Source organism: Danio rerio, chromosome 17, assembly GCF_049306965.1.
Source record: "Danio rerio strain Tuebingen ecotype United States chromosome 17, GRCz12tu, whole genome shotgun sequence".
In the NCBI taxonomy this organism is placed as follows: Eukaryota; Metazoa; Chordata; class Actinopteri; order Cypriniformes; family Danionidae; genus Danio; species Danio rerio.
The window spans coordinates 16,772,497-16,797,233 of record NC_133192.1 but is presented as its reverse complement, the minus strand read 5'-3'; the positions used below and the strand labels follow the sequence as shown (position 1 = coordinate 16,797,233).

The 24,737-nt window shown below is 35.7% G+C and overlaps 2 protein-coding genes across 3 annotated transcripts in view; one reads left to right on the top strand and one right to left on the bottom strand.

The window, feature by feature from the left end:
- Positions 1 to 470: 470 nt before the first annotated feature.
- marcksb (myristoylated alanine-rich protein kinase C substrate b) lies at positions 471 to 4,064 on the bottom strand. Its single transcript, NM_001015060.2, has 2 exons — positions 3,734 to 4,064; positions 471 to 2,951 (listed from the first exon to the last, which is right to left on the bottom strand). The coding sequence occupies exons 1-2, from the start codon at positions 3,818 to 3,820 to the stop codon at positions 2,355 to 2,357; spliced, it is 684 nt and encodes a 227-aa protein (NP_001015060.2). The 5' UTR covers positions 3,821 to 4,064; the 3' UTR covers positions 471 to 2,354.
- A 6,915-nt stretch (positions 4,065 to 10,979) lies between these two features.
- Positions 10,980 to 24,737, top strand: part of fyna (FYN proto-oncogene, Src family tyrosine kinase a) — a 30,611-nt gene continuing 16,853 nt past the window's right edge. Inside the window, exons 1-7 of one of the 2 annotated variants that reach the window (NM_001328163.1) lie at positions 10,980 to 11,147; positions 14,493 to 14,580; positions 15,773 to 16,029; positions 17,765 to 17,861; positions 20,008 to 20,106; positions 20,274 to 20,377; positions 23,136 to 23,285. In NM_001328163.1, coding sequence (NP_001315092.1) covers positions 15,783 to 16,029; positions 17,765 to 17,861; positions 20,008 to 20,106; positions 20,274 to 20,377; positions 23,136 to 23,285 — 697 coding nt within the window. In that variant the 5' untranslated portion in view covers positions 10,980 to 11,147; positions 14,493 to 14,580; positions 15,773 to 15,782. The remainder of the gene's footprint in view (positions 11,148 to 14,492; positions 14,581 to 15,772; positions 16,030 to 17,764; positions 17,862 to 20,007; positions 20,107 to 20,273; positions 20,378 to 23,135; positions 23,286 to 24,737) is intronic. The other variant, XR_012392649.1, reaches the window with a different exon arrangement.

Sequence of the window (24,737 nt, the reverse complement as noted above, 5' to 3'; positions counted from 1 at the left end):
GATGTAAGAGCCAATACCACAGCAGAAATGTGCAACAATGGGAATCTAGAAGTGTGTTGATGTTGGATATGCACTAAAACATTATCGACCACCAAAAATAGGTTATGCTATTTAATAGACCCTCTCATTTTTGTGGCTTAAGTCATTGTTGGGGTATTCTTTTAAATCTAGAAGCATTAACACCTGATATTGAAATAAACATCTTTGTTCAGTGTGGAAAATAATCCATCAAGGTTGCAGTTTTGCCATATAAACCAGGCCCAATTTTAAGTATATATTGTGCTTTTTAAAAATATTTTTAAACTTGTTACAACTTCCGCCCCAGGGACAACAGATGTAAATTGGCTTTAGCTAACTCTGGCACGTGTCATGTTGTACATTGTCCCTGAATAAATAAATAGTTTACTTCAAATATAAAAATAAATTGTTCAAACAACTTCTATACAATAAGCGGAAAAAACACAAAATTCTTGAGTTTTTGAGGGGACAACTTAATTGTTTATTGTTCAATCAAATTAATTTGTAAAAAAAAAAAAAAAAAGAAAGAAAGAAGTTAAGTACACCAGTGGTTCCCAAACTTTTCAGCCCACGAGCCCTAAATAACAATGCCAGTGACTTGCGACCCCCAAATTCCTTGGAGGTGGTTATAAATATACATAGTTGCACACACATCAATAGGCCAGTATAAACACAAGCATATCGACAACACAAAAAAGTGCAAGTCTAACAACCATTTCATTTTCATAGTCATTTATTAATTTAATATTAAACTCAGCTAAGACTGGTGGACACAATGTTTTCAGCACAAGTCTTTTCTTAGTTTAATTTTGGAGAGCACCAATCAGAGATCATTTCCAATGTATTTGATTGCCATAAAGGTGTCAAAGTTTAACCTGGTCCTATAAAATTAATCTGCTGCAGCTGACGCTATTGCTGTGTTTTTAATCTAACGTAAACACATCATTCCTATGAAAAAAAAATTAAAGCTGATGGATTTTCATTTGCAGGTTGTTGTTTATTACTATTAAAAACTTCTATTTTTAACTTGGGTTATGGTTAAAAAAGGGGTAATTCTATTAGTTTAATCACATTTATTTGATTTTAGGAAAATTACCAAGCCACCCCGTATTAGTCCCAGCACCCCCACTTTGGGAACCACTGATCTGAACTCCATGTTGTCCCAACAGAAATTGATTGAAAAGTAAATCAGCCAAAATAACATAAAAAAAATAATAATAATCAAGCTAGACATTTCACATTACTCTTGTAAAATTAAAAATAAATCCCACTTAAGTTTTTTCCCCCCACTAAACGATGACAACTATTAAAAAGGTTATGTTGTACAATCAATACTCAAACAAAACCACTCAAATCATGTCTGTCTAAATCCTTTATTTTTATTTTGAGTGCCCCTAAAATGAAGGGGTAAAAGAAGCATTGTGAACGATTTGCACGCAGTTACATTCCATTTAAAAATCAAGTAGAGATGGTGCTGAAGTATTTACAGGAAAAAAGGAAGAAAAAAAATATCTACTTGACGATTGCACTGGCAACTTTTCAAACATTTGTGGAACTCTGCTGGAATAAAAAACACTTTGACTGCATTACACATGACAGGGCAACGGTTTGATCTTAAACACTTCAGAACATCATTCTCATTGAAACAGGAATATTTCAAGAAAGAGAGAACAAACAAAAAAAACTTCAAATTGATACCACTGAGGGAAAAAAATAACATGAAAAAGCCATTTTCAACATCTTAAAATCCAGCAATGACAAAAGCCAATACCAATACATAATGCTGCGGTATTGCACAATGCAGCTGCTGAGGATTTGAGCACCTGTTTTAGTGATTCATGACAGTAAAAATCAAATGAGAACGGACCGATAACATCTACAAACTGTTCAGCGATGTCGTTTCTGATAGCTCCTTTTTCCACACGCTTGATTTACCCAATTGTATGGCACCAGTACCTTCAACTAACATTTCAACTTAACGTCCTTACAACACTAACAAAGTTCACCTACAAAAGAAAAAACAAAACAAAATTTAAACAAGCAATATTTCTATTAAATCTCACTCATGCGCGCACACACCCACACAACTGCTACAGAAAATTATGAGAAAACATGGGGGGAGGAAAAAAAAAAAAAAACAATGTGCCTTTCACTTCCAATCATTCCATCCAACTTCCTTCCTTCAAAATGCCATATACAATGTAGTGGATGGAACAGGAATGGGTGAAAGTATGGGATATAACAGAAGGTTTGAAATGTCATTGGTTTTTGTACAAATTTTCCATGTTTGTGCTCCTCGGACTTCATCTAAAAACGGGCCTTTCACCTCCTCCATCTTACTCTGTGGCAGCGGCTGGAGCCTCTGAGCTTTCTGCGGCTGCTGGTTCCTGAGGAGCCGCCTCTTGCTTCTCCTCAGCTGGCTTTTCCTCAGCTACCTCGCTGGCTGGTTTCTCCTCACTGCTTTCAGCTTTTGGTTCCTCAGCTTTGGGTTCCTCAGCTGGAGTCTCCGCCTTGGCCTCTTCGCTGGAAGCTTCGGGCTTGGCCTCCTCGGGTTCAGCATCTTTCTTCTGCTCTCCATTCTCAGCGGTGGCCGCCGCCGCTTCTCCACCTTCAGCTTCTTTTTTGGCGCTCTTCTTAAAGGAGAAACCGCTCAGCTTGAATGGCTTCTTAAAGGAGAATCGCTTTTTGGTTTTGGCAGGCTCGCTGCTAGTAGCTGCGCTTTCTTCTGTCTTGGTGGAGTCTTCACCATTTGCAACAGCAGAACTCTCTCCTTCACCCTCCGGAGCGGCCTTCTCTGCGTCTGCTTCCTCTGCCTTTCCCTCCTCGGCTTTTACCTCCCCATCGGCAGCATGCTTTCCATTGGCTTGGACATCTTCTGCTGCCGCTTCAGCATTCGGAGAGGCATTCCCGTTGGTTTTAGCATGGCCATTTTCCTGAGGAAACATGAAATGTATAGTTTTTGCATTGTGTATCATTTTAAACTTTTTTGCATACATTGTGCACTCAATAAAAGGTGAAAAGCTGTATTAAAAGTAAGCTATAGGATCGCCACGTGGGTAAAGTCTCATGCACTTTGTCTGGCTGATGCTGTTGCCATCTAAGTGAAAGCGTTGCAAGATGGACGAGTGGATCCTCCAGCGCTGGAGGATCAAACCGAGGAGACCATCGTGTTGAGCACACAAGCAGTCTTACAAGGCCACTTCTCTCACTACAGCCATTTCTCATGTTAAATCTACGGATTGGGTCTCGTGGCTTATTTGTACATCCATTTTATCAACTAGATGCGATAAAGGCGTGGTGATTTTACAGTAATGGCCATCCACGACGGAAAAGCTTGATAAAGCTGCGAATATTAAACATTTTCCAAAGGAAATCCTCGTGTTATCGCCGAATTTCGGTTTAATCACAATTTTTTCATTTACGATTTTAAAATTAACTTGACGTTAAGAGCTCGGCTTGCTTTTGGGTGGTCTGTTACAATAAACGTGGAAATGTGAAAAACAGATTTTCCCCCAACTCGAAGCCGTTCACGCGCACCATTCATTTTTAATCTACAACAGCATCGATATTTACTAAAATTGCTATATTTCGTGGAAACCGGAGAGTCCCTTTGTTGATCGGCTCATTGTTCATTTGAACCGACTTGGTTTTTGGTAACCGCACACCCCCTCATAACATCACACGCCTGTAGAAAGATGATAATTAAAGTTATTACCTGCCCGTTTGATTTATTTGCAGCCTCCGCGGGTTTTTCGGCAGCAGTCTCGTCTTTTGCTCCGTTTTTGGAGATTTGTGCTCCCATGCTTTCACACGCAACAAAGAATCGCAGATCAAATGAATGAACAAAGAGCGCGAGCTTCTCCCTCACAGACGCGTCGCGTGCGCGCTCTCAAGAGCGTCTGTTTTCAAATAAAACCGCGGAAAAGAGAAAGCGAGAGGCGAAGCTGTGATCTACTGATCCCGGAGAAGTAATAATTACAGCACTCTCTTAAATAAAATATATTATTTTGGGATACGAGATGGAGATAATGAAATTGTTCTCTTTTGATAATGAGATGCGAGATACAACGCCCAAATACCCCTGACGTCACATAAAGGCGGCGTGAGCCAATCAGAAGCCTGCGTGAAGCAGGGGGGAGGGACTACAATCACGCACTGGAAGGGGAGGAAGGGCGCGCAACCAGCAACTGGTGATTCAGAACCAGTAAATACAGTCACAAATTGCTTTGCCTTTATTTTTATTTCGAAACATAATTTTCTTGGGGGGGCTTCATGTTTTAACTCAATAAATTTATGAAAAACTCTCTTTTTGATTCATTTTTTACTTCGCAAATGCAAAAACACCGTAGATCTAAATGGCTGAGAAGTATTTGTGAAGCCACATGATCTATGTAGACACCACCTGAGCCAACACACACATTTGTAAGCATTTCATTCCTGATGCTCCAACAAGCGTTGGATTACAATTTTCCAACATAAACATCCAGTCACACATTGCATGCATGATGAATTCATTCTGAGGAATCCTGGTGACCTAGATTCAGTCATAGTTTATTGTCAGCCCAGACGGAGCTGTTTTCAATGCACTGAAATAGTCTAAAGTGCGCTTTCACATCACCATACTAACTCACGTCGCCATGGCAACTGCTCAACATCACAGCAGACTGCTCATAAACAATAATAATATTGTAAATGTGCAATGGTCAAATAAATATTTGTTTACATTGGAACGAGGAAATGATCTTCCTGAATAATAGAGAAGGAGTAAGAAGATTTCAGACCACAAACTAAGATTAAACTGGGCATTTGTCCTTAAAAACATAGATGATCTGTTTTATATATGATTTTAAATAGTCATCTACCAATGTTGGTTAGATAACCTGTCTGTTACAACTTGACTGTAATTCATCCATTCATTTTCTTTTCGGCTTAGTTCCTTTATTAATCTAGGGTAGCCACAGCGAAATGAACCGCCAACCTATCCAGCATATGTTTTATGCAGCGGATGCCTTTTCAGCTGCAACCCATCACTGGGAAACAACCATACACACACATACACTATGGACAATTTATCCTACCCAATTCACCTGTACCGCATATCTTTGGACTTATGGGGGAAACCGGAGCACCTGGAGGAAACCTACACGAATGCGGGAAGAACATGCAAACTCCACACAGAAATGCCAACTGACCCAGCCGAGGCTCAAACCAGCAACCTTCTTGCTGTGAGGCAACAGCAATTGTATAATTGTAGCCTGTTATTAAATACAAATAACCTCAAAGCCTATATATTGTAGCCAGTGGCTAGATTGGTTATTCTAGGTCATGTTTTTATTGGATCACTTGTATATTTTTCAATTTGATGTATTATTTTTTATTTAGATTGGTGCCCAAATAATGGCGACACGGTGGCTTAGTGGTGAACACAGTCACCTCACAGCAAGAAGGTTGTTGGTTTGAGTCCCGGCTGGGTCAGTTGGCATTTCTGTGTGGAGTTTTCACGTTATACTCAAGTTGTCCTGTGTTTCCTCTGGGTGCTTCGGTTTCCCCCACAGTCCAAAGACATGCGCTATGGGTGGATTGAATAAACTAAACTGGGCGTAGTGTATAAATCTTTGTGTGAATAACTATGTATGGATGTTTCCCAGTGCTGGGTTGCAGCTGGATGGGCATCCGCTGTGTATAACATATGCTGGATAAGTTGGCGGTTCATTCCGCTGTGGCGACCCCTGATGAATAAAGGGACTAAGCCGAAGGAAAATGAATGAATGAATGGTGCCTAAATTCAGAAGCATGGTACACAAATTACTTAATATAATTTACAATGACAATTCTATGCTATGAATATTCTAATCTGAACAATATGACATACAGGAGAATAAAAACAATCGAAGGGAATTAGCTAATTTACTGCCACTGTAAGAATAATTAATAATTATGCAATTCATATAAAACATCAGTATCATTGAAGCATCACAAAAGCATTTTCATTCATTCATTTTCCTTCAGCTTGGTCCCTTTATTCACCAGGGCTCGCCACAGTGGAATATACCAACTATTCCAGCATATGTTTTAGACAGCAAATACCCTTCCAGCTGCAACCCAATACTGGGAAGCTTCCATACACACTCATTCATAAACATACACTACGGACAATTTAGCCTGCCCAATTTACCTGTACCACATGTCTTTGGACTGTGGGGGAAACCGGAGCACCCGGAGGAAACCCACGCGAATGCAGGGAGAACATGCAAACTCCACACAGAAATGCCAATTGACCCAGCTGGGACTCGAACCAGCGACCTTTTCGTGCTTCGCCCAAAAGCATTTTCAAAGATAAAAAAAACTCTCTACATAATATAAAGTGACTCAACAAAATATTTACAAGTATAAACTGTATTAAAATATTTCAGAATCTCAGTACTGCTGGCCAACGCTCCAGTAACAGATGTTGATGTAGGCCGGGAGTCCTCTGGCAGAGTTTCATTTTCAAGATTAAAACTGATAATATTGAAAATGCTTGAAAGTCAGCCCAAACCATGATCTGTTTTTGCTGATTACTTGTTTTGAATACATCCGTAGCACTGCATGTCATATGCATTTATTGCCATGTTTAGAACACTGTTGCCAGAGTAAAATACTGTGATTTTCCCCAGACATATAAAAATGTTTACTAGCAGCATGGTGGCTCAGTGGATTTGACTGTCACCTCACACGCAAGAGGGTCATTGGTTCAAGTCTTGGCTGGGCCAGATGTCATTTCTGTGTGGAGTTTGCATGTTCTCTTCGTGTTCGCGTGGGCTTCGTACGGGTGCTCCAGTTTTCCTATACACTATAAATGAATTGAATAAACTAAATTGGCTGTAGTGTATGAGTGTGTTTGTCAATGAGTGTGTTTGTAAAACATATGCTACATGGATAACCACCAACTATTCCATTTTTTTTATACAGCGGATGCTCTTCCAGCCACAACCCAGTACTGGGAAACACCCATACACAATCTGACAAACACCCCCACACATACACTACGGCCAAGTTAGCTTATTTAATTCACCTATAGCTAGGGCTGTGCGATTTATCAAAATCGAATCGCCATTTGAAAGAGACTGCAATATATCCATGCTGGATAAGTTGGCGGTTCATTCTGCTGTGGCAACCCCGAATTAATAAAGGGACTAAGCCGAAAAGAAAATGAATGAATGAATGTAAACAAAAATAACGAATAACATCTTCAAAACCAGTCTGCTATGCTTTAGAAAATGAAACATGCTAGACTTGCTGCCATGGTGTTGTGAAGCATCGCAGACATGGTATCGGTTATTGTAATCTATGCCACATTACACAAAAAGAAATGATTAAATCGTGTGTCATGATGTCCATTTGTTGTTTGCGACTCCTCACAACACCATACGTCAAGGAAATCATGCCGAAATCATGTGACCTGATCTGATTGGGATTTATAACTGGACAATTGAATGAGCACACTTTCGTTCTGCCCAATCAGAATTGCACACCTGAACTGCATCTGCTGCTTAAGAAGCGTTACTGAACAAATTAATATCAAAGAAAACCAGCATTTGTAATATGGGAATATTTTAGCTTCAAAGTCACAGACCACGGCTCTCAGATTATTGAGCTAAAGCCTGAATTAAATTAAAATCAACTCAAAGCTTAAAATAAATAAATAAATCAAATCGCAAATCAACACATCTGTCAAAAAATCCTAATTAAATATTTTCCCCAAACCACACAGTCCTACCCATGTCTTTGAACTTGTGGTGCATGCGCACATGCACTTTGGCACATGTCTTTGGATTTGTGGGGGAAACCGGAGCACCCACAGGAAACCCACGCAAATACAAGGAGAGCGTGCAAACTCCACACAGAAATGCCAACTGACCCAGCCAGGGCTCGAACCAGCAACCTTCTTGCTGCGAGGCGACTGCACTACACACTGTGCCACCATGTTGCCTTTCTATACTGCACTGTAAAAAAAAAAAACTGTTATTGTATAGAATTTTACCATTTTATATCACATTTTTCTGAAATACTGTTAAAAAACGCAAAATAACAGATTTTTACAGTGTGTGCAATAAAACATTATAATGAGCCTGCATAACTCCTCATTGAGTGATTCAATACCTACTTCAATATCTACAGTACGATTGGCTATTGTGGTCAAAAATCAGCAGACACAAAGTAGAAATGATTAGCCCTCCTGTAAGCTTTTTTTTTTTTTTAAATCTCAGTTTAATCTTTTAAACAGTTTTATAACTTATTTCTTATAACTGACTTTTGTCTTTGCCATGATGACAGTTTATCATATTTCATATTCATCCAATATATTCATATTTTGCAAGATACTTGTATTCAGTTGAAAGTGCAATAAGGCTTAACTAGGTTAAGCAAGTCACTGAACAATAGTTGTGTGTTCTGTAGTAAATCTAAAAAAATCTTAAGGGGGTTAATAATAATAATAAAATACATTAAAACCTTAAAAATATTTCAGAATTGGTTTTTTTTACTGCAGCTAAACTAAAATAAATGACATTTGTTTTTGTGAAAATGTCCTTGTTCTATTAAACATCACTTGGGAAATATACAAGTACTCTAGATAGTTTGGCAGTATGTTTTGCTTTTACTTTTGTTTCAGGATGCTTAATCCTGTAAAACCCGGCCTATAGTGCTGGTTAGCAAGTCAGTTGTCAAAAGTCAATTTTAATAATTAAAAAATAATTTATTCCCAAGATTTTTTTCTAAACCTTTATGACTTCCTGTTGTCTGTGAAGCGTTTAGTCTGAGTGTTAGGCTGTCATTCTGTCAAACATCTCCTTTTGTGTTGCACAGAAGAAAGAATGTCACCCAGGTTTCAGACAACATGAAGCTGAGCAAAATGTTCGCAGAATTTAAATTGGGTGAACAATCCCTTTTAAGTAATTTGAATATTTCCAACATTATCGCCAGAGGAAAGAATAAGATGCAGTTGAATGAACACATGCTGTCATAATATTTATCTGGGTACGTAATCATAATGGAACGCAATTTTTAAAAGAGCTGTTCTCATCTTTTGACTAAGACAACAGATGAAATAGAAATGTCAAATCAAAGTAACCTGTTCAGAACAATACTAATATACATATACACAGGAGAGACAGAGAGTTCTCAGTTGTAGAGTAAAATGCAGTTTTTGTTTTATTCTGCTATGTAACTACTGATGACATTTTCTTTCAAATGTAAATTATGTTGCTATTTAGAGCATTTTGTCACAGTAAATAACAAAAGTGCAAGTTTAGATGTTTATATTATTTTTTGACAGTACAATACTGATGTTTTAACCTCAGAAGAATTAAAACAACAACTTATTTTTGGTGGAATAAATCTGATTTTGAATCACAACAGATTAAAATATGTTATTCCGATCAGATGCTATTCTGTAAAAACAATAACACTGTAAATTACAATATTTTTATATGTACAATAGCATTGACGCCTTCTAGTTGATCATTTGGTATCGGAAGTGGCTTGTATAAAAGCCAAAGGCCTTTAGATTATTTACCAAAATAAAATATGATCATGCCTTGATTTTTATTTATTTAATTAGGACAATAAGGTCTGACTATGCATAGACAAAAGTGTTGTCACTTAACAGAAAAAATGTACAGTATTAATCAGTATTAATTACAGAATTAATATAGTGTAAGACTCCCATCAGCTTAGAGGACTGCATCCATACATCTCTGCAATGACTCAAATAACTTTCATCTGGAATGGCAAAGAAAGCGTTCTTGCAGGACTCCCAGAGTTCATCAAGATTCGTTGGATTCATCTTCAATGCCTCCTTCTTCATTTTACCCCAGACATGCTCAATAATGTTCATTTGGGGTGACTGGGCTGGCCAATTCTGGAGCTCCTTGACCTTCTTTGCTTTCAGGAACTTTGATGTGGAGACTGAAGTATGAGGAGCAGCGTTATCCTGCTGAAGAATTTGCCTTCTTCTGTAGTTTGTAATGTAATGGGCAGGACAAATGTCTTGATATTTCAGGCTGTTGATGTTGCCATCCATTCAGCAGATCTCTTGCATACTGAATGTAACTTCAAACCATGATTTTCCCTCCACAGAGCTTGACTGATTTCTGTGAGAATCTTGGGTCCATGCAGGTTCCAATAGGTCTTCTGCAGTATTTGTGATGATTGGGATGCAGTTCAACAGATCATTCATCTGAAAAATCTACCTTCAGCCACTTTTCCAAATGATCAACTAGAAGTCAAGTTATTATTTGTTGCTCTTACAACTGGGATCAACAATACCTTTGTCACGAAGTGTACAATATAAAATACTGACATTTTACGTAATAAATTCAGAGAAACAAAGAATTATCTCATTTTTGTTCCCACAACTGTGTGTGTGTGTGTGTGTGTCTGTGAGAGGGAAAAGATTGTTTATGTGCTGTATGTAAATATAAATTTAAATGTCATGACTTGCCCTTTTTTTCAAAAACGCAGTGCAACGTTTCAGTTAAAGAGATTTGCATACGGCTGCATTTACTGTTTTGATAACAGGACTCGTTTTTTGGCAGGCTAAGTTACACACTGAAGACTTTCCCACCCAAACCGTTTCTAATTAACCGAAATTCTCCGGAGTGTCTAAAAAAGCAGGTGTGCCTCACTCACAACACTCGTCGATCACAATACGCTTCAGAACTCAACGTACGCACCAAGTTATCAGTGTTATTACAGTTTGTCGACGGTTACAGACAGATTTGTAGAGCATGACCAGACAGTTGTTTTCCAATAGTAGCCACCACCACAGCTGAGCCCACGCTGCATAGTAGGAGCAAGAAAGGACCATCGAGGAGGCAAAAATTTGCGCACGCACGCAGGCGTCGTCTGCGCCACCTGATTGGCTGAACGCGCTGTCAATCACACCCTCGGTCCCCAGAGAATCCGCCTCAGCAACGCCATCATCTGTTACACTCGGCGACAGGAGCAGCCTGAACCGTCAGGGCCAATGTTGTTATTTTCATAATTCACCGAGATTTTATTAATAGAAGAAGCCGTCTGCAAATGACCTATTTTCGATTCTCTCTTTGCGGTGAAACACAAACACACTTCAGGCGACCCCTCTCTTGGTAAGTATTTTTTTGATGGTCTGGCGTTTTTTGATACACTTGGTGCAGCCGATTTGTGTCCAATGGATATCGTGGGTAATGGAAATGATGGAGGCATTAATGATGCTAGCGCGGACGGACTAACCGTGATGCTTTCTCTTTATCAACCGCGTTATATTCGTGTGTGTTCAACATCGAGAGCGAATGTATTTTGTGTAAGGACGGTGTGATGCTTTTGCTCCTAAGCGCTCGTCTCTGGCAGCAGGATTGATGCGCAGCAGAAAAAGCCTTATGTACACAACTGAATGGAAGAATAAGGCCTCTGTCACTGGACAGTAGTCATTTTATGATAGAATGATATCACACAATACCCTTTATCAGGGTTTACGACCTCGACACGCAAGCTGTTGTGTGACTAAACAGATTTTATTGTTTGTTTTAATTTATTTTTATGCGATTTGTAGCTGCTTTATATCTGTTAGAATGGATATGCAGTAGACCTTAGGGACAAAAGCTCTTTTCTCTTATATTGCCTTCTTCAATGCATCCAGAATGATAAATACAGGGTTATTGTGGTCATGCAAAACATGGACATTTTAGTCTGGGAAGTAATAAAACGACAAAAGTCATGAAAATGGTTTAAAAAGACTTGAATCTCAGAGATGTGCATTCTAATAATTTTTGAGTTTATCATGCTACAGTTATTAATTCCTGAAATTAAAAGGTCTGCTAGAAATCTTGGTAAACATATTCATAAACATGATCATTTATTGGTGGAAAGATTTTGATTTAATTAGAATGTATCCTATCTTACAAAATTTTCCCATTGATGGGTTTCAGCTGATGGGCATCTGCTCCGTAAAACATATGCTGGATAAGTTGGCGGGTCATTCTGCTGTTGCGACCCCAGATTAATAAAGGGACTAAGCTGAAAAGAAAAGGAATCAATCTCACAAAATTAGGGCAGAACAATATACCGTTTGAGCATCGATATCGCAATGTGTGTTTCTGCAATAGTCATATCACAGTTTATTATTATTTATTATAGATTCAAAAATAAAGATACTACTCTCTATCTATCTATCTATCTATCTATCTATCTATCTATCTATCTATCTATCTATCTATCTATCTATCTATCTATCTATCTATCTATCTATCTATCTATCTATATATTGTTCAATTTCTGTACTTCAATACTGTTAGACTCCCCTGAAAACCATAAAGAACTGTTTATTTATTGATTTTTGCTTGTAATTTATTATAATTTATGCAGATCCACAACATAGAAAAAAGACTTGATCATCCCAGTTGATTTAAATGAATGAAATCTATCCAAATAGAGCTATTCAAATCATCTGGGGAAATTATATTCATATTGCAATAAATATTGTGGTAAAACTAAATATTGCAATGTCAGATTTTTCCAATAACGTGCAGCCCTACACAAAATATGAGTAAAAAATAATTATTTATTTTTATTTAATGGATTTATTTTAATATGTACATTTATTTATAATGAGAAAGGATTTCAAATGAAATGAAATCATGACACTTTTACAGCATTTTGCTTAACATTTTTGCTTGCTTAACATTGCTTGACATTAGCATGTCAGTCTCTTGTCAATCTAAATCTTAGGGCCTTTTAATTGCAAAGCAAATGCAATTAAGTACTTTGTTTTAATACCTGAGGAGGATTAATGTATATATTTTATATTTTGTATATATATATATATAATGTATATAATAATGTATAAATAATATTGGGTTATCAATGTATATTTGTATTTTGTACAGGTTTAAATTTTTCTTAACTTATTGATTTATTTTTTGTGTTTTTATTTAATGAATATTTTATTTTGTAATTTGTTTATTTATTTTTTTATTGATTTTTATTGATTAGTATGTTTTTCTTCTTTTTACACTTAGATAAATGTAATTTCAACTTGTTTAACGAGTAGGGGTGGGAATAATATTTGTTGAAATTTCTCTGTAAAATTACCTTGTTATATCTGTAAAAGTTTAATAAACAGATAAAAAAGAATTAAAAGTAACAAAAAAAATAACATTATTAAAAACTAATAAATATACTTAAATAATTATAATTTTCCAGCTGCGAATGATATTTTCAGGGTATCAGCAAGGTCTTAAAAAGTCTTGAAATGTCTTGAAGTTTTAGGCCATAGAAAGTCTTAAATCCACTGAAAGGTTGTGTTGTAGGTCTAAAATCTTTTTTTTTAACAGGTCTTAATTTTCCTTCATTCATGTATAGCTACCCAATCTGGCCCTTAACACCCATACAATCACCAACATCCCATCTCAATCAAACGTTTAACTTTTTACTTAAAAAGAGCATTTAATTACTTTCCTTACAATAACATTTGCTTTAAAGTTCTCCATTTATTTACTGCAGAGGATACTGGTTATTAAATTGATTTTAATGTTGACTGAAGTAATTGACAGCTATGTTTTGTTCTATTATTGGTAAAGATTATAGGGTTTGTGAATGGGTTTATTTGAAAATTGATTTAAAATATTCAAAGAAAATGATAATTATTGTATCATTAAACGTATTACATTTTAATGTGTTTTTATAGGACAAGTGAAAATGAAGAGTTTAGATGCAGAATTCTACATGCTGTCTGGAATGTTCCTCTAAAATTAGCATTTTATCAGGCTCCTGTGTGTATGTTCAGTAATATCACTTTTATGGCAAATAATAAGTCCTTTTCCTGGTCTTTAAAGTTAAATATCTTAACATAAACAAAGGAGGCTGAACAAATTAAATTTTTGTTGAAAATTTCAGACAGTAGAGGTTTTTGCATCTGAACTCTTCAAATCTTTTCTAACTATAGCATATTCAAAAAGAACTCCTTTAGCCCTGTAAAAGTCTAAAATTTCATTCATAATGATATTAAAATGTCTTTAAAAGTCTTCAATTTAACTTGGTAAAACCTGCACAAAACCCTGGTTTTAAGCACAGAAGAACAACTGTAGTTATTTCATTCATATTACTACTAATAATTACATTCAACAATTATTTAATGCAAGATTTGTGAAGATGGTGAGGCTTTTATGACTTTTCTCTTTGTTTCCCATACTGAGGAAATCCTATTCATGCTTTGTTGGTTATTTTTATATATAATGTTTTCAGAGATACAGATAAGAAAGTAGTTTGGTGGTTAAGAAGCTGTGGTTGAGACACAGTGCCCACAATGAATGACTTATTCCCCAGAATTATTGGCTTTCTGCAGATGAATTAAAGCATGTTAAATGATAAAATGTAAAATGCATCTATAGACGAGCAGTATTTGTAACACTGTAAGTTTGCAAATAACGTTGCTGGATTTTGTTTTGCCCACTCAGGCAAAGGAGCAAATCATAGATGTTTTCACCCCATCTTTAATTGAATGGAATGCGAATACTCCACTGTGGTAGCCCAGTGCTTGCCTTGGTATGTTTATTGAATATATATGCTTTCATTTATTTTCTGCATGTGTTACATTTCAAATCTTCTGTCAAACTTGCCGCTTGTTAATCAGAATGGAAAGTTTGGTGGCATAATAGAAAATAGAAATGCGGCGCCACATTAATTGACTCATTTCTACAAATCATGCTGCAAATAAGATCAAATAAATCACATATGCGCTGACTGACACATTCATTTGTTTTGATTGTAATTACAGACATATTTCTAAAATACAAAGATGTCTCTCTCAATCACTTGTCGACTTTATTATTGATTTATGTCTTTTTTTTTTTAAAGAAATCCCTCTGGTTACTTCCAGACAGTTGATTTTGTATCTGTCCTCCTTTTAAAAATCTCTCTTAATTTGAAGGAATTTAATGTTCATTTCTGTCCTTTCCTTGCTGCAAAGAATATATTGTAAATAATGTTCAGTTTCTTGCACAGACCATTTATTTCACTTTACAAGACCCTAAAGGGGGACAGTTCACCCAAAAACAAAATTTTTTTACTCACTATTTACTCACTTTTGTGTGTTTTCAAACTTTTATGAGTTTCTTCTTTCTTTTTAACATATGACATAATCATTTGTTTTCACTATAGACTTTTTGTTAAAAACAAAGATGTCTCACTGAATCACTTGTCGAGTTTATTATTGATTTATGTCTTTTTTTTTTTTTTAAGTAATCACTCTGATTACTTCCATACAGTTGATTTTGTATCTGACCTCCTTTTAAAAATCTCTCTTAATTTGAATTTCTCGCTGCAAAGAATATAGATAATATTGTAAATAATGTTCAGTTTCTTGCACAGACCATTTATTTCACTTTACAAGACCCTAAAGGGGGACAGTTCACCCAAAAATTACGTTTTACTCACTATTTACTCACACTTGTGTGTTTTAAAATTTTTATGAGTTTCTTTTTTCTTTTTAACATATGACACAATGATTTGTTTTGATTGTAATTATAAACTTTTTGCTAAAAACAAAAAACAAAGATGTCTCACAGCATCACTTGTCGACTTTATTATTGATTTATTTCTTTTTTTATGTAAGTAATCACTGTTTACTTCCAGACATTTGATTTTGTATGTAAATCTGGCCTCCTTTTAAATATCTCTCTTCAATTGAAAGAATAAAATTTTGCTTTTCCATTTATGTTCTTTCCTCGCTGCACAGAATATAGATAATGGGCTGTGTGCAATGTAAGGACAAAGAGGCAACCAAACTCACAGACGAAAGAGAAACTAGCGTCTCGCAGCATGCGGGATATCGATATGGGTCTGATCCGACTCCTCAGCACTACCCCAGCTTTGGAGTCACCGCCATTCCCAACTACAACAACTTCCATGCGCCTGTCAGTCAGGGAGTGACCGTGTTTGGTGGAGTGAACTCATCGTCGCACTCGGGAACGCTACGATCCCGGGGAGGAACAGGTAAAACTAATTAGAGACTTGGCTGTTCTGGTACTCGAATGTGAAATGTCATCAAACTGTCCTGGAGTTTACTTCCCTCTGTAATCATTCCTTACTGTATTGTGGCTGTTTTATTGGCCCACATCATTCCATTGAAGAAAAAATACTTCTTGTTAAAGGGATAGTTCACCCAAAAATGAAAATATGCGGTTAATTTTACTCACCCTTAAGGGATTCGAAATGTAGGTGACTTTTTTTTCTTCAGAACATTAAAACTCTGCTCCTTAGTGATTCATAATGTGTAATTCAATGGCTAATGGCCTCTTTAGATAAAAACACATTTTCTTTCAGTTATATTAGGGGTCAAAAAATACAGTCAAAGTAAAATAAATGTTGTCAACTTGCTCAGGATGTTTGCAAAGGTAAAATGTTGTAAATTATGTTCTGTTTCTTGCACAAACCATTAATTTCACTTTACAAGACCTTAAATGTGGACAGTTCACCCAAAAATTAAAATGTACTGTTTTAGTCACCTTTATGGGTTTCTAACTTTTGTTAAAATCTATAGAATATGTTTTGAGGAAACTTGAAAACCTGTAATAATAATTCAATTCAATTCAGCTTTATTTGTATAGCGCTTTTACAATGTAGATTGTGTCAAAGCAGCTTCACATAAATGGTCATAGTAACTGGAACAGTGTGGTTCAGGTTTTAGTGTTTAAGTTCAGTTCAGTTCAGTTTAGCTCAGTTCAGTGTGATTTAATCATTACTGAGAGTTCAAACACTGAAGAGCAAATTCGTAGATGCGTAGCTCTACCAATCCTGAACCATGCGAGGCAGTGGCGACAGCGGAGAGGGGAAAAAAACTTCACCTGATGGGAGTGAAGAAAAAAAACCTTGAGAGAACCAGACTCAGTTGGGCACGACCATTTTAATTTCTCCGCTGGCCAAAAGTCTTGTGCAGAGCTTCATTCGCCGTGGTTGGAAAAACAATAGGAAAACAAATAGGAAATAGGAATAGGAAAAACAAATACAATGGAAGTCAATGGTTACAGGTTTATAGCTTTCATCAAAATAGTTTCTTTTGTATTTAACCGAAGAAAGAACATCAAATAGGGTTTAAAGAATTGAAGGCTGAGAACACGATGACAAATCTTTAATTTTTTGGTGAACTATCACTTAGTTTATCATCAAAGCCACAAGAATTAATTTTGTTTTGCCTGTATGTGTTTTTTTACGCTCAATGAGCTGGTAGCCATTGACTTTCATTTTATGAATCACCCAGAACCATTTAAGCCAAAAACCCTTAATAGTGTTCTACTGACTAATACAGACAACTACGTTTTTGATGACCTGAAAGTGAATATATTAAAAATTTGGGTAAACTATCCCATACTACCTTATTTTGTTGGCTGACATCACTCTGATCACTCATTTTCACCGCTTTCTTTTAGCTCGACTCTGGTATCAAGCACATTTTTCACGATCTAATCAAGTCTGATGAAACAAAAATCAACTCTTGGCTTACTTTCCCCCCATCTTATATACTTTTATTAATCTGGAAACATTTAACAGAAGTATAATAAGTTGCTAAAGATGCATTTTCCCCCTACAGTCATTGTAAAAATATCCCAGGAATCCCTACATTCAAGCATTCTGTGTTGCACATTGTTGAGACATTGTAATATTTCTATAAACTGATGGATTGTTTTTGACTTTGTCAGTAAGCTTGTGTTATTTTCCTCATCTTTTGCAGGAGTCACACTCTTTGTAGCACTTTATGATTATGAGGCAAGGTCAGAGGATGACCTGAGCTTCAGGAAAGGGGAAAAGTTCCAGATTTTAAATAGCACGTGAGTATATACAACATATTTTATGAGCCAAACGGTACTTATCAATCTAAATATCTGAAATAATAAACAAAAATGTATTTATTATTATGTTAATAAAGGACTTTTCACTTTTTCACAAACATTTCGAGTGCCTTGAACTTATGATTTGTTTGTTTATATTTATGATACCCTTATCCAAAGGGCATAGACACATGACTTACCCCTGAAGCACTTTTTGTTTGATTTTGCATTTATATCGGAAATAATAATTTGAAGTGCTTAACTATTGAATTTTTAAGTATGATTTGCGTCCAGTGGAATATATTATGGTTGTGTAAGAAGTCCCATATGCTGAGCACAATTGCATTTATGTAATTTTGTGAAGGGCAGCACAGTGGCATAGTAGTTAGCACTGTAGCCTCACAGCAAGAAGGTCACTGGTTCGAGTCTCTTTTGGGCCAGTTGGCATTTCTATGTGAAGTTTACATGTTCTTCTTGTATTTGCGTGGGTTTCCTCCGGGTGCTCCAGTTTCCCCCACAGTTCAAAGACATGAGCCATAAGTGAATTGAATAAACCAATGTGGCCGTAATGTATGAGTGTATGTGAAAGTGTATGGGTGTTTTCCAGTACTGGATTGCGGCTGGAAAGGCATTAGCTGCATTAAACATATGCTGGAGTAGTTGGTGGTTCATTCCACTGTAGCAACCTCTGATGGATCAGAGACTACGCCGAAGGAAAATGAATGAATGAATAAATGGGCATCATGGTGCTAAATTGTCCATAGTGTATGTGTGTGAATGAGTGTATGGGTGTTTCCCAGTGATGGGTTGCAGCTGGAAGGGAATCCACTGTGTAAAACGTGCTGGATAAGTTGGTGGTTCATTCCACTGTGGCGACCGCTGATTAATAAAGGGACTAAGTCGAAAAGAAAATGAATAAATGAATGAATAAAGGTTTTCAACTGTCTTAGACTTATGATTCTTTTGTTTATCTTTATAATTCCCTCAACATGCACTGCCACATTAATTACACAATTAATTTTGTTTAATTTTAGACTATTTTGAATAATAATTTGAAGTGCTTAACTATTGAATTTTTTAATACAGTTAAAAATTTTGGGTTCAGTAAGATTTATTATGGTTTTGAAAGAATTCCTCTATGCTGAGCACAATTGCGTTTATGTAATGTTGTGAAAAATGTAAATATGTCATATATTTAGAAATATATATTTTGAGCAACATTAAAATATAAATATGTCTTCAGTGTCAGGTTATGATTCAGAAATAATTCAAAATGCTTATTTGGTGCATAATTAATATTTGTGCATTTTATATTGTCATATATGTCATATATATTGTCAATAATGCCTACTCATGATTTTTATGTAAACTTTTTTTCACAATGTTTTGATGAATTTAAAGTTCAGTAACAGCATTTATTTGAAGCATATAGTTGAAGTCAGAATTATTGGCTCTCCTGAATTATTAACCCCCTGTATATTTTCTTCCCCAATTTCTGTTCAACGGAAAGAACACATTTCTAACCATAATAGTTATAATAACTCATTTCCAATAACTGATTTCTTTTATCTTTACCATGATGACAGCACATAATATTTTACTAGATATTTTTTACTAGTATTCAGCCTAAAGTTCAATTGAAAGGTGCAAACTACATTAATTAGGTTAATTCGGCAAGTTAGGGTAATTAGGAATTGTATAATAATATTAAAAATATATTGCTTAAGGGGGCTAATAATACTGACCTTAAAAAGATTTTTAAAAAGTAAAACTGCCTGTAATCAGTCTTCAGAAGAAAAAATATTATCAAACATACTGTGAAAATTTCCTTGCTCTGTTAAACATTATTTGTGAAATATTGGAGAAAGGAAAAAATAATTCACAGGAAGACTAATAATTAAGTTTTTAACTGAAAATCTTTAATCACTGTATTTTCACATCAAATTTAATCTATTCTTGTTGAAAAAAAAAACAAGTTCAGATTCCTTTAACTAAATCTTATTAACACCAAACATTTGGACAGTTATTTTCGTCTATTTACATTGGAGTTTTAAGTGTGCAGTTTTCCTCTCTATAAATGAAACTTGACCCATGAGAAGTGTTTTCATTGTTTATTTGTTCTCTCGCACCTGTTGCTGTATATCAGGGAAGGAGACTGGTGGGAGGCACGCTCTCTCACTACAGGTGGAACAGGATACATACCCAGTAATTATGTGGCTCCAGTCGACTCCATACAGGCAGAAGAGTAAGTTCCGCTTTAGTGCTAAAATAGACAAAAGCCAAATATAAATAGCTGGACTGTACTGAAGAACAATGTCTGTTTTTTTGCATGGTATTTTCATTGGAGCAAATGCAATAACATAACTTTGTCTTGTGGTTATACTGTTAACCAAACCATGTATCCCTTTGTAGTTGGTACTTTGGAAAACTAGGCCGTAAAGATGCAGAACGACAACTGCTGTCAAATGGAAATCCCAGAGGCACTTTCCTTATAAGGGAGAGTGAGACCACGAAAGGTAATTTGGATTTGCACAAACCAGTTCATACTGTAGTTTATGCTACCATTAACATGTTTGGGGTCGGTAAGAAGTTTTAATGTTTTCGCTCTCATGTTCACTGAGACTGCATTTATTTGACCCAGCTGCCAAAATACAGTAAAACAGAAATATTATTAAACTTTATTAGAACTGTTTTTAATTTTGTCATAATTAAAAATGCAATTGACTTCTGCATTTTTTTTGTACTTATTTTTTTAAAGAAAACAAAATTTTATACATGCAGCACTGTGGCTTAGGGGTTAACACTGCCGCCTCACAGCAAGAAGGTCGCTTGTTCGAGTCCCAGCTGGGTCAGTTGGCATTTCTGTGTGGAGTTGGCCTAATTCTCCCTGTGTTCATGTGGGTTTCCTTTGGGTGCTCTGGTTTCCCCCACAGACCAAAGACATGCGCTATAGGTGAATTGAATAAACTAAATTGGCCGCAGTGTATGAGTGCGTACGTAAATGTGAATGTATATGGGTGTTTTCCCTGTACTGGGTTGCAGCTGGAAGGGCATCCGCTGTGTAAAACATATACCGGAATAGTTGGCGATTCATTCCGCTGTGGCGACTTCTAATAAATATGGGACTAAGGCGAAGGAAAATAAATAAATGAATGAAAGAATGAAAGAACATTTCATATAGTACGATACAGTGTAAAAGTTTTTTTTTTTTTTGCATGTAAAGGCTGATTTATACTTCTGTGTCATGTGTACGCATATGCTCCAGCGCAGCCTTGGCGCAGTCACATAGTATTCACTTTGGCTGACACTGATGCGCACCTCTTAAAAAATGTAACTGCACATTGCAACGACACTGTGATTGGTCGGCTTGGTTGTGGTGATGAGTGTGGGCGGAGCCGAGAGTCACGCAAACCCAATGGAGCGGGTGTTTACTAGTGTCGAGTGCTGTGAAGTGGCTCCATATGGAAACTTTTGTTTTGTTTACCTTATGATTATTGTTGTTGCACATCCGCTGATTCCCACCTCCACTACTTGTACATTAAGGTAGCATTCAGAAAAAACAAAACTCCAGCGAAGAAACTCGACACAGAGGAACATAAAAACCTACCACCAGCTAACATTTCGAAAATGTGTTATTGCAGAACAAATGCACGCAGAAATATAAATAGTGGGTCACGGTAAACGATCGATGCAACAGATGCAGAAGTATAAACAAACCTTCAATTTCTAGATAGATAATGGTTGTAAATACATTAGAGAATTTTTTTTCGACATGTAAAAGAGGAAAGAAATAATATTAAAAATAATAATAATACAAATAAAAAAGGACAATAAGATAGATAAAGTGGAGAAAGTAGTGTGACCGTGACCATAGCAATATGGCTCGTTATTGAAGAATTAAAGGCGACATCTACAGTTTGAGCATCAGATTTTTTTTTGAGTGCTCAAGAAACATTTTTATTATCATAATGAAAACTCTCTTTGCTGCTTGGTATATCTGTTGAAACCATTTTTTTTAGTTTCAGTTTAGAAACTTATTTGAAATAATAATCTCTTGTAATTAGGGGTGCACAATATATCGTTTTAGCAACAATATCCTTATGTGTGCGTTTGCACATCGAACATGTTGCAATTCTAAGAAATATATGTGCTGTTAATAAAAGAAATACATCTAATATGACTTTTTGATGCATTTTTCCTCCCTTCATTTACAAATGTCATGATATATTGTGGATCTTTTTCGTGATATATTCCTGATATCATGATTTATCATTATCGGGGGCAAAATATCATGATAATATCGTATTATATTACTGTATCTGAATATTCGACTACTTATTTCAGGGGGAGTCAAGACCTTGGTTTAATGTCTCATTCGAAAGACGGCACTCACTAAGCAGTATAGAGTGCCCTTCACTATACTGGGTTGTTAGAACCCACCCAGACCGCAGGTTGAGCACCCCCTGCTGCCCTCACTAACCGCACTCCTGGCAGCAACCTTGCTTTCTCGTGTGGTCTCCCATCCAGGTACTAACCAGGCTCAGCCATGCTTGGCTTCAGTGAGCGACCATGTGAGAGTTGCAGAGAGCTAGCTGCCGGCATTTTATAATGAACTTCTTAAAATAAAAACATAAACAATACACAAGTCAAGCTACACCTGCTTTTGCTTTAATTTGATCATTGATGATCCTTCGAGTGACAGTATTTAAAAAAAAAAAAAAAACTGATTCATGCACAAAACTTAATTAAAACATTTCATTTCAGTTTGCTTTTTTGCAGCTCAAAAATTAAACAAACAAACAATTGTTTTAGAATTAGAAATCACGAATGCTGTTAATGACTTTGACCCCAACCTTCCCTTCCCAACCTCTATCTTTTCTCAAAAATCAAAGGTTACCTCAGGCCAACTTTGCTTTTAGAACTTCCAATTTAGTTGGCCATGGGGAAAATGACTAGTCTTACTCTACAAACAAACTACTTACTCTACTAACAAACAAGTGTGTTCATGACTATACATAAAAAGTAGACTAATATAATAAGAAAATATCAGTTTGCAACATCAAGCAGTGTAACAAGCTGTTTTTAACATCTAAAAATCAATGGAAGAAAGTCTTGGGCCAAAAAGATTCCAATGGCTGTGCCCTCTCGTACATGAAGAATAAGGGCAATACACCAGTTAAACATGCAGCAAACTATTAAATATCCTTCTCAGAATTATTATTGCCATTTGATACCCCCATACACCTAATTTCCTGTGTTCTCGTGTTGTTCCAGGAGCATATTCATTGTCCATACAGGACTGGGATGAAACTAAAGGCGACCATGTGAAGCACTACAAAATACGAAAGTTGGACAATGGAGGATATTACATCACCACTAGAGCTCAGTTTGAAACTCTTCAGCAGCTTGTGCACCATTATTCAGGTAAATGTGTATTAAAGTGCTTAAACGTATAGGATTGTCATGATATTAGCCCTTTTTTTACTACGTGATTATCATTCCCAGAGGAGTTCACAGTATATTGTGATATCTTTAGAAGTCACTCGCTATTCACTCACTTTCCTGTGGTTTATTCTCTTTTTTTTTAATCAGCCAAGAAGTAAAAATCATGGCATTTCAGTTAAATGTTTAATTATTTTTTATTATTTATTTTTTTCTTCTGGCCAATAAATTTTTAATACTGCATAATAAAGGAAATATTACACTTATAAACCTATAAAAGAGGTTGAAACCATTTTTAGCTTGGCAAAGCATCGAAATTCAACAATATATGAGAATAACAGCATATTTTGACATAACTCACATTATAGCATCAGTCGAAGCTCATGTGGATTCCTATAATAAAATCTGACTGAAACTATAATATGTTTCTATATTATTTGCAGTGTATAGATAAATGTTGTGTTGATTACAGCATTTCATTATAAATACATCATATATTATCCTAATAATAATTTGGTAACACTTTAAGTACCCATTCTCACTATTTTGTATTGTTTATTTCTAGCCTGTTAAGATTTTAGCTGCATATTTGTATGTCTGCATGATCTTAGTTTACATACTAATCCTAACTAATACCTAAACCTAATTACTAGCTTAATAACTAATAATAAGCAGCAAATTGTAAGTTTATTGAGCTTAGTCACAGTTATTGGTTTGTAATTTTACCTTAAAATGATTTGTGGCCAAACATGCCAAAGATAGCTTGAAGAACACAGACAAACTATGTACTGTTGATGAATTTACAGTAGAGTTTTTTATTTTATTTTAATCCTAGTTTTGTGATTCAAAACATTTTTATATGCATTTTATTCTGCTAGAAAGATTGTTGAATTGCTGCATCCAAAGTTATATACAAGTAATTATCTAACTAAACAATTTAACTGCTAAAATGGTTTCTATATAGAATGAATGTGTATAGTGTGGATGAAATTCAGACATACTACATTAGCCATGTTTTACTGTCCTGTGACCTATCTGTGTCAATCACACTGCTTTACAAGCATTCATAAATCCTCTCTCGCGGCCTCATGAGATAGTAAAGTGTCCATCAGATTCACACTTTAGAATCTAGCTGTATATAGTAGGCCATTTAAGTCGTTTTTAATTAGTCCTACAGTAAATGAATACTGTAAACTCAGACATACTGTACATCTTTTATAAAATACTTTTGTTTTCCAAAGAGAGCTTGTTTTGTTGTACTTTAATTTGTTTAGACTTGACATTTCTAATTAGATTGCTTAACTTGTTTTTAATTTACATTTTTCATATTTCTTAAGTTTTAATTTTGGTAGAAGTAGTTCACACAAAATTTCCATTTTCTCACCATTTACTCAAACTCAAGTGGTTCTAAACGTTTAGGAATTTCTAAAATAA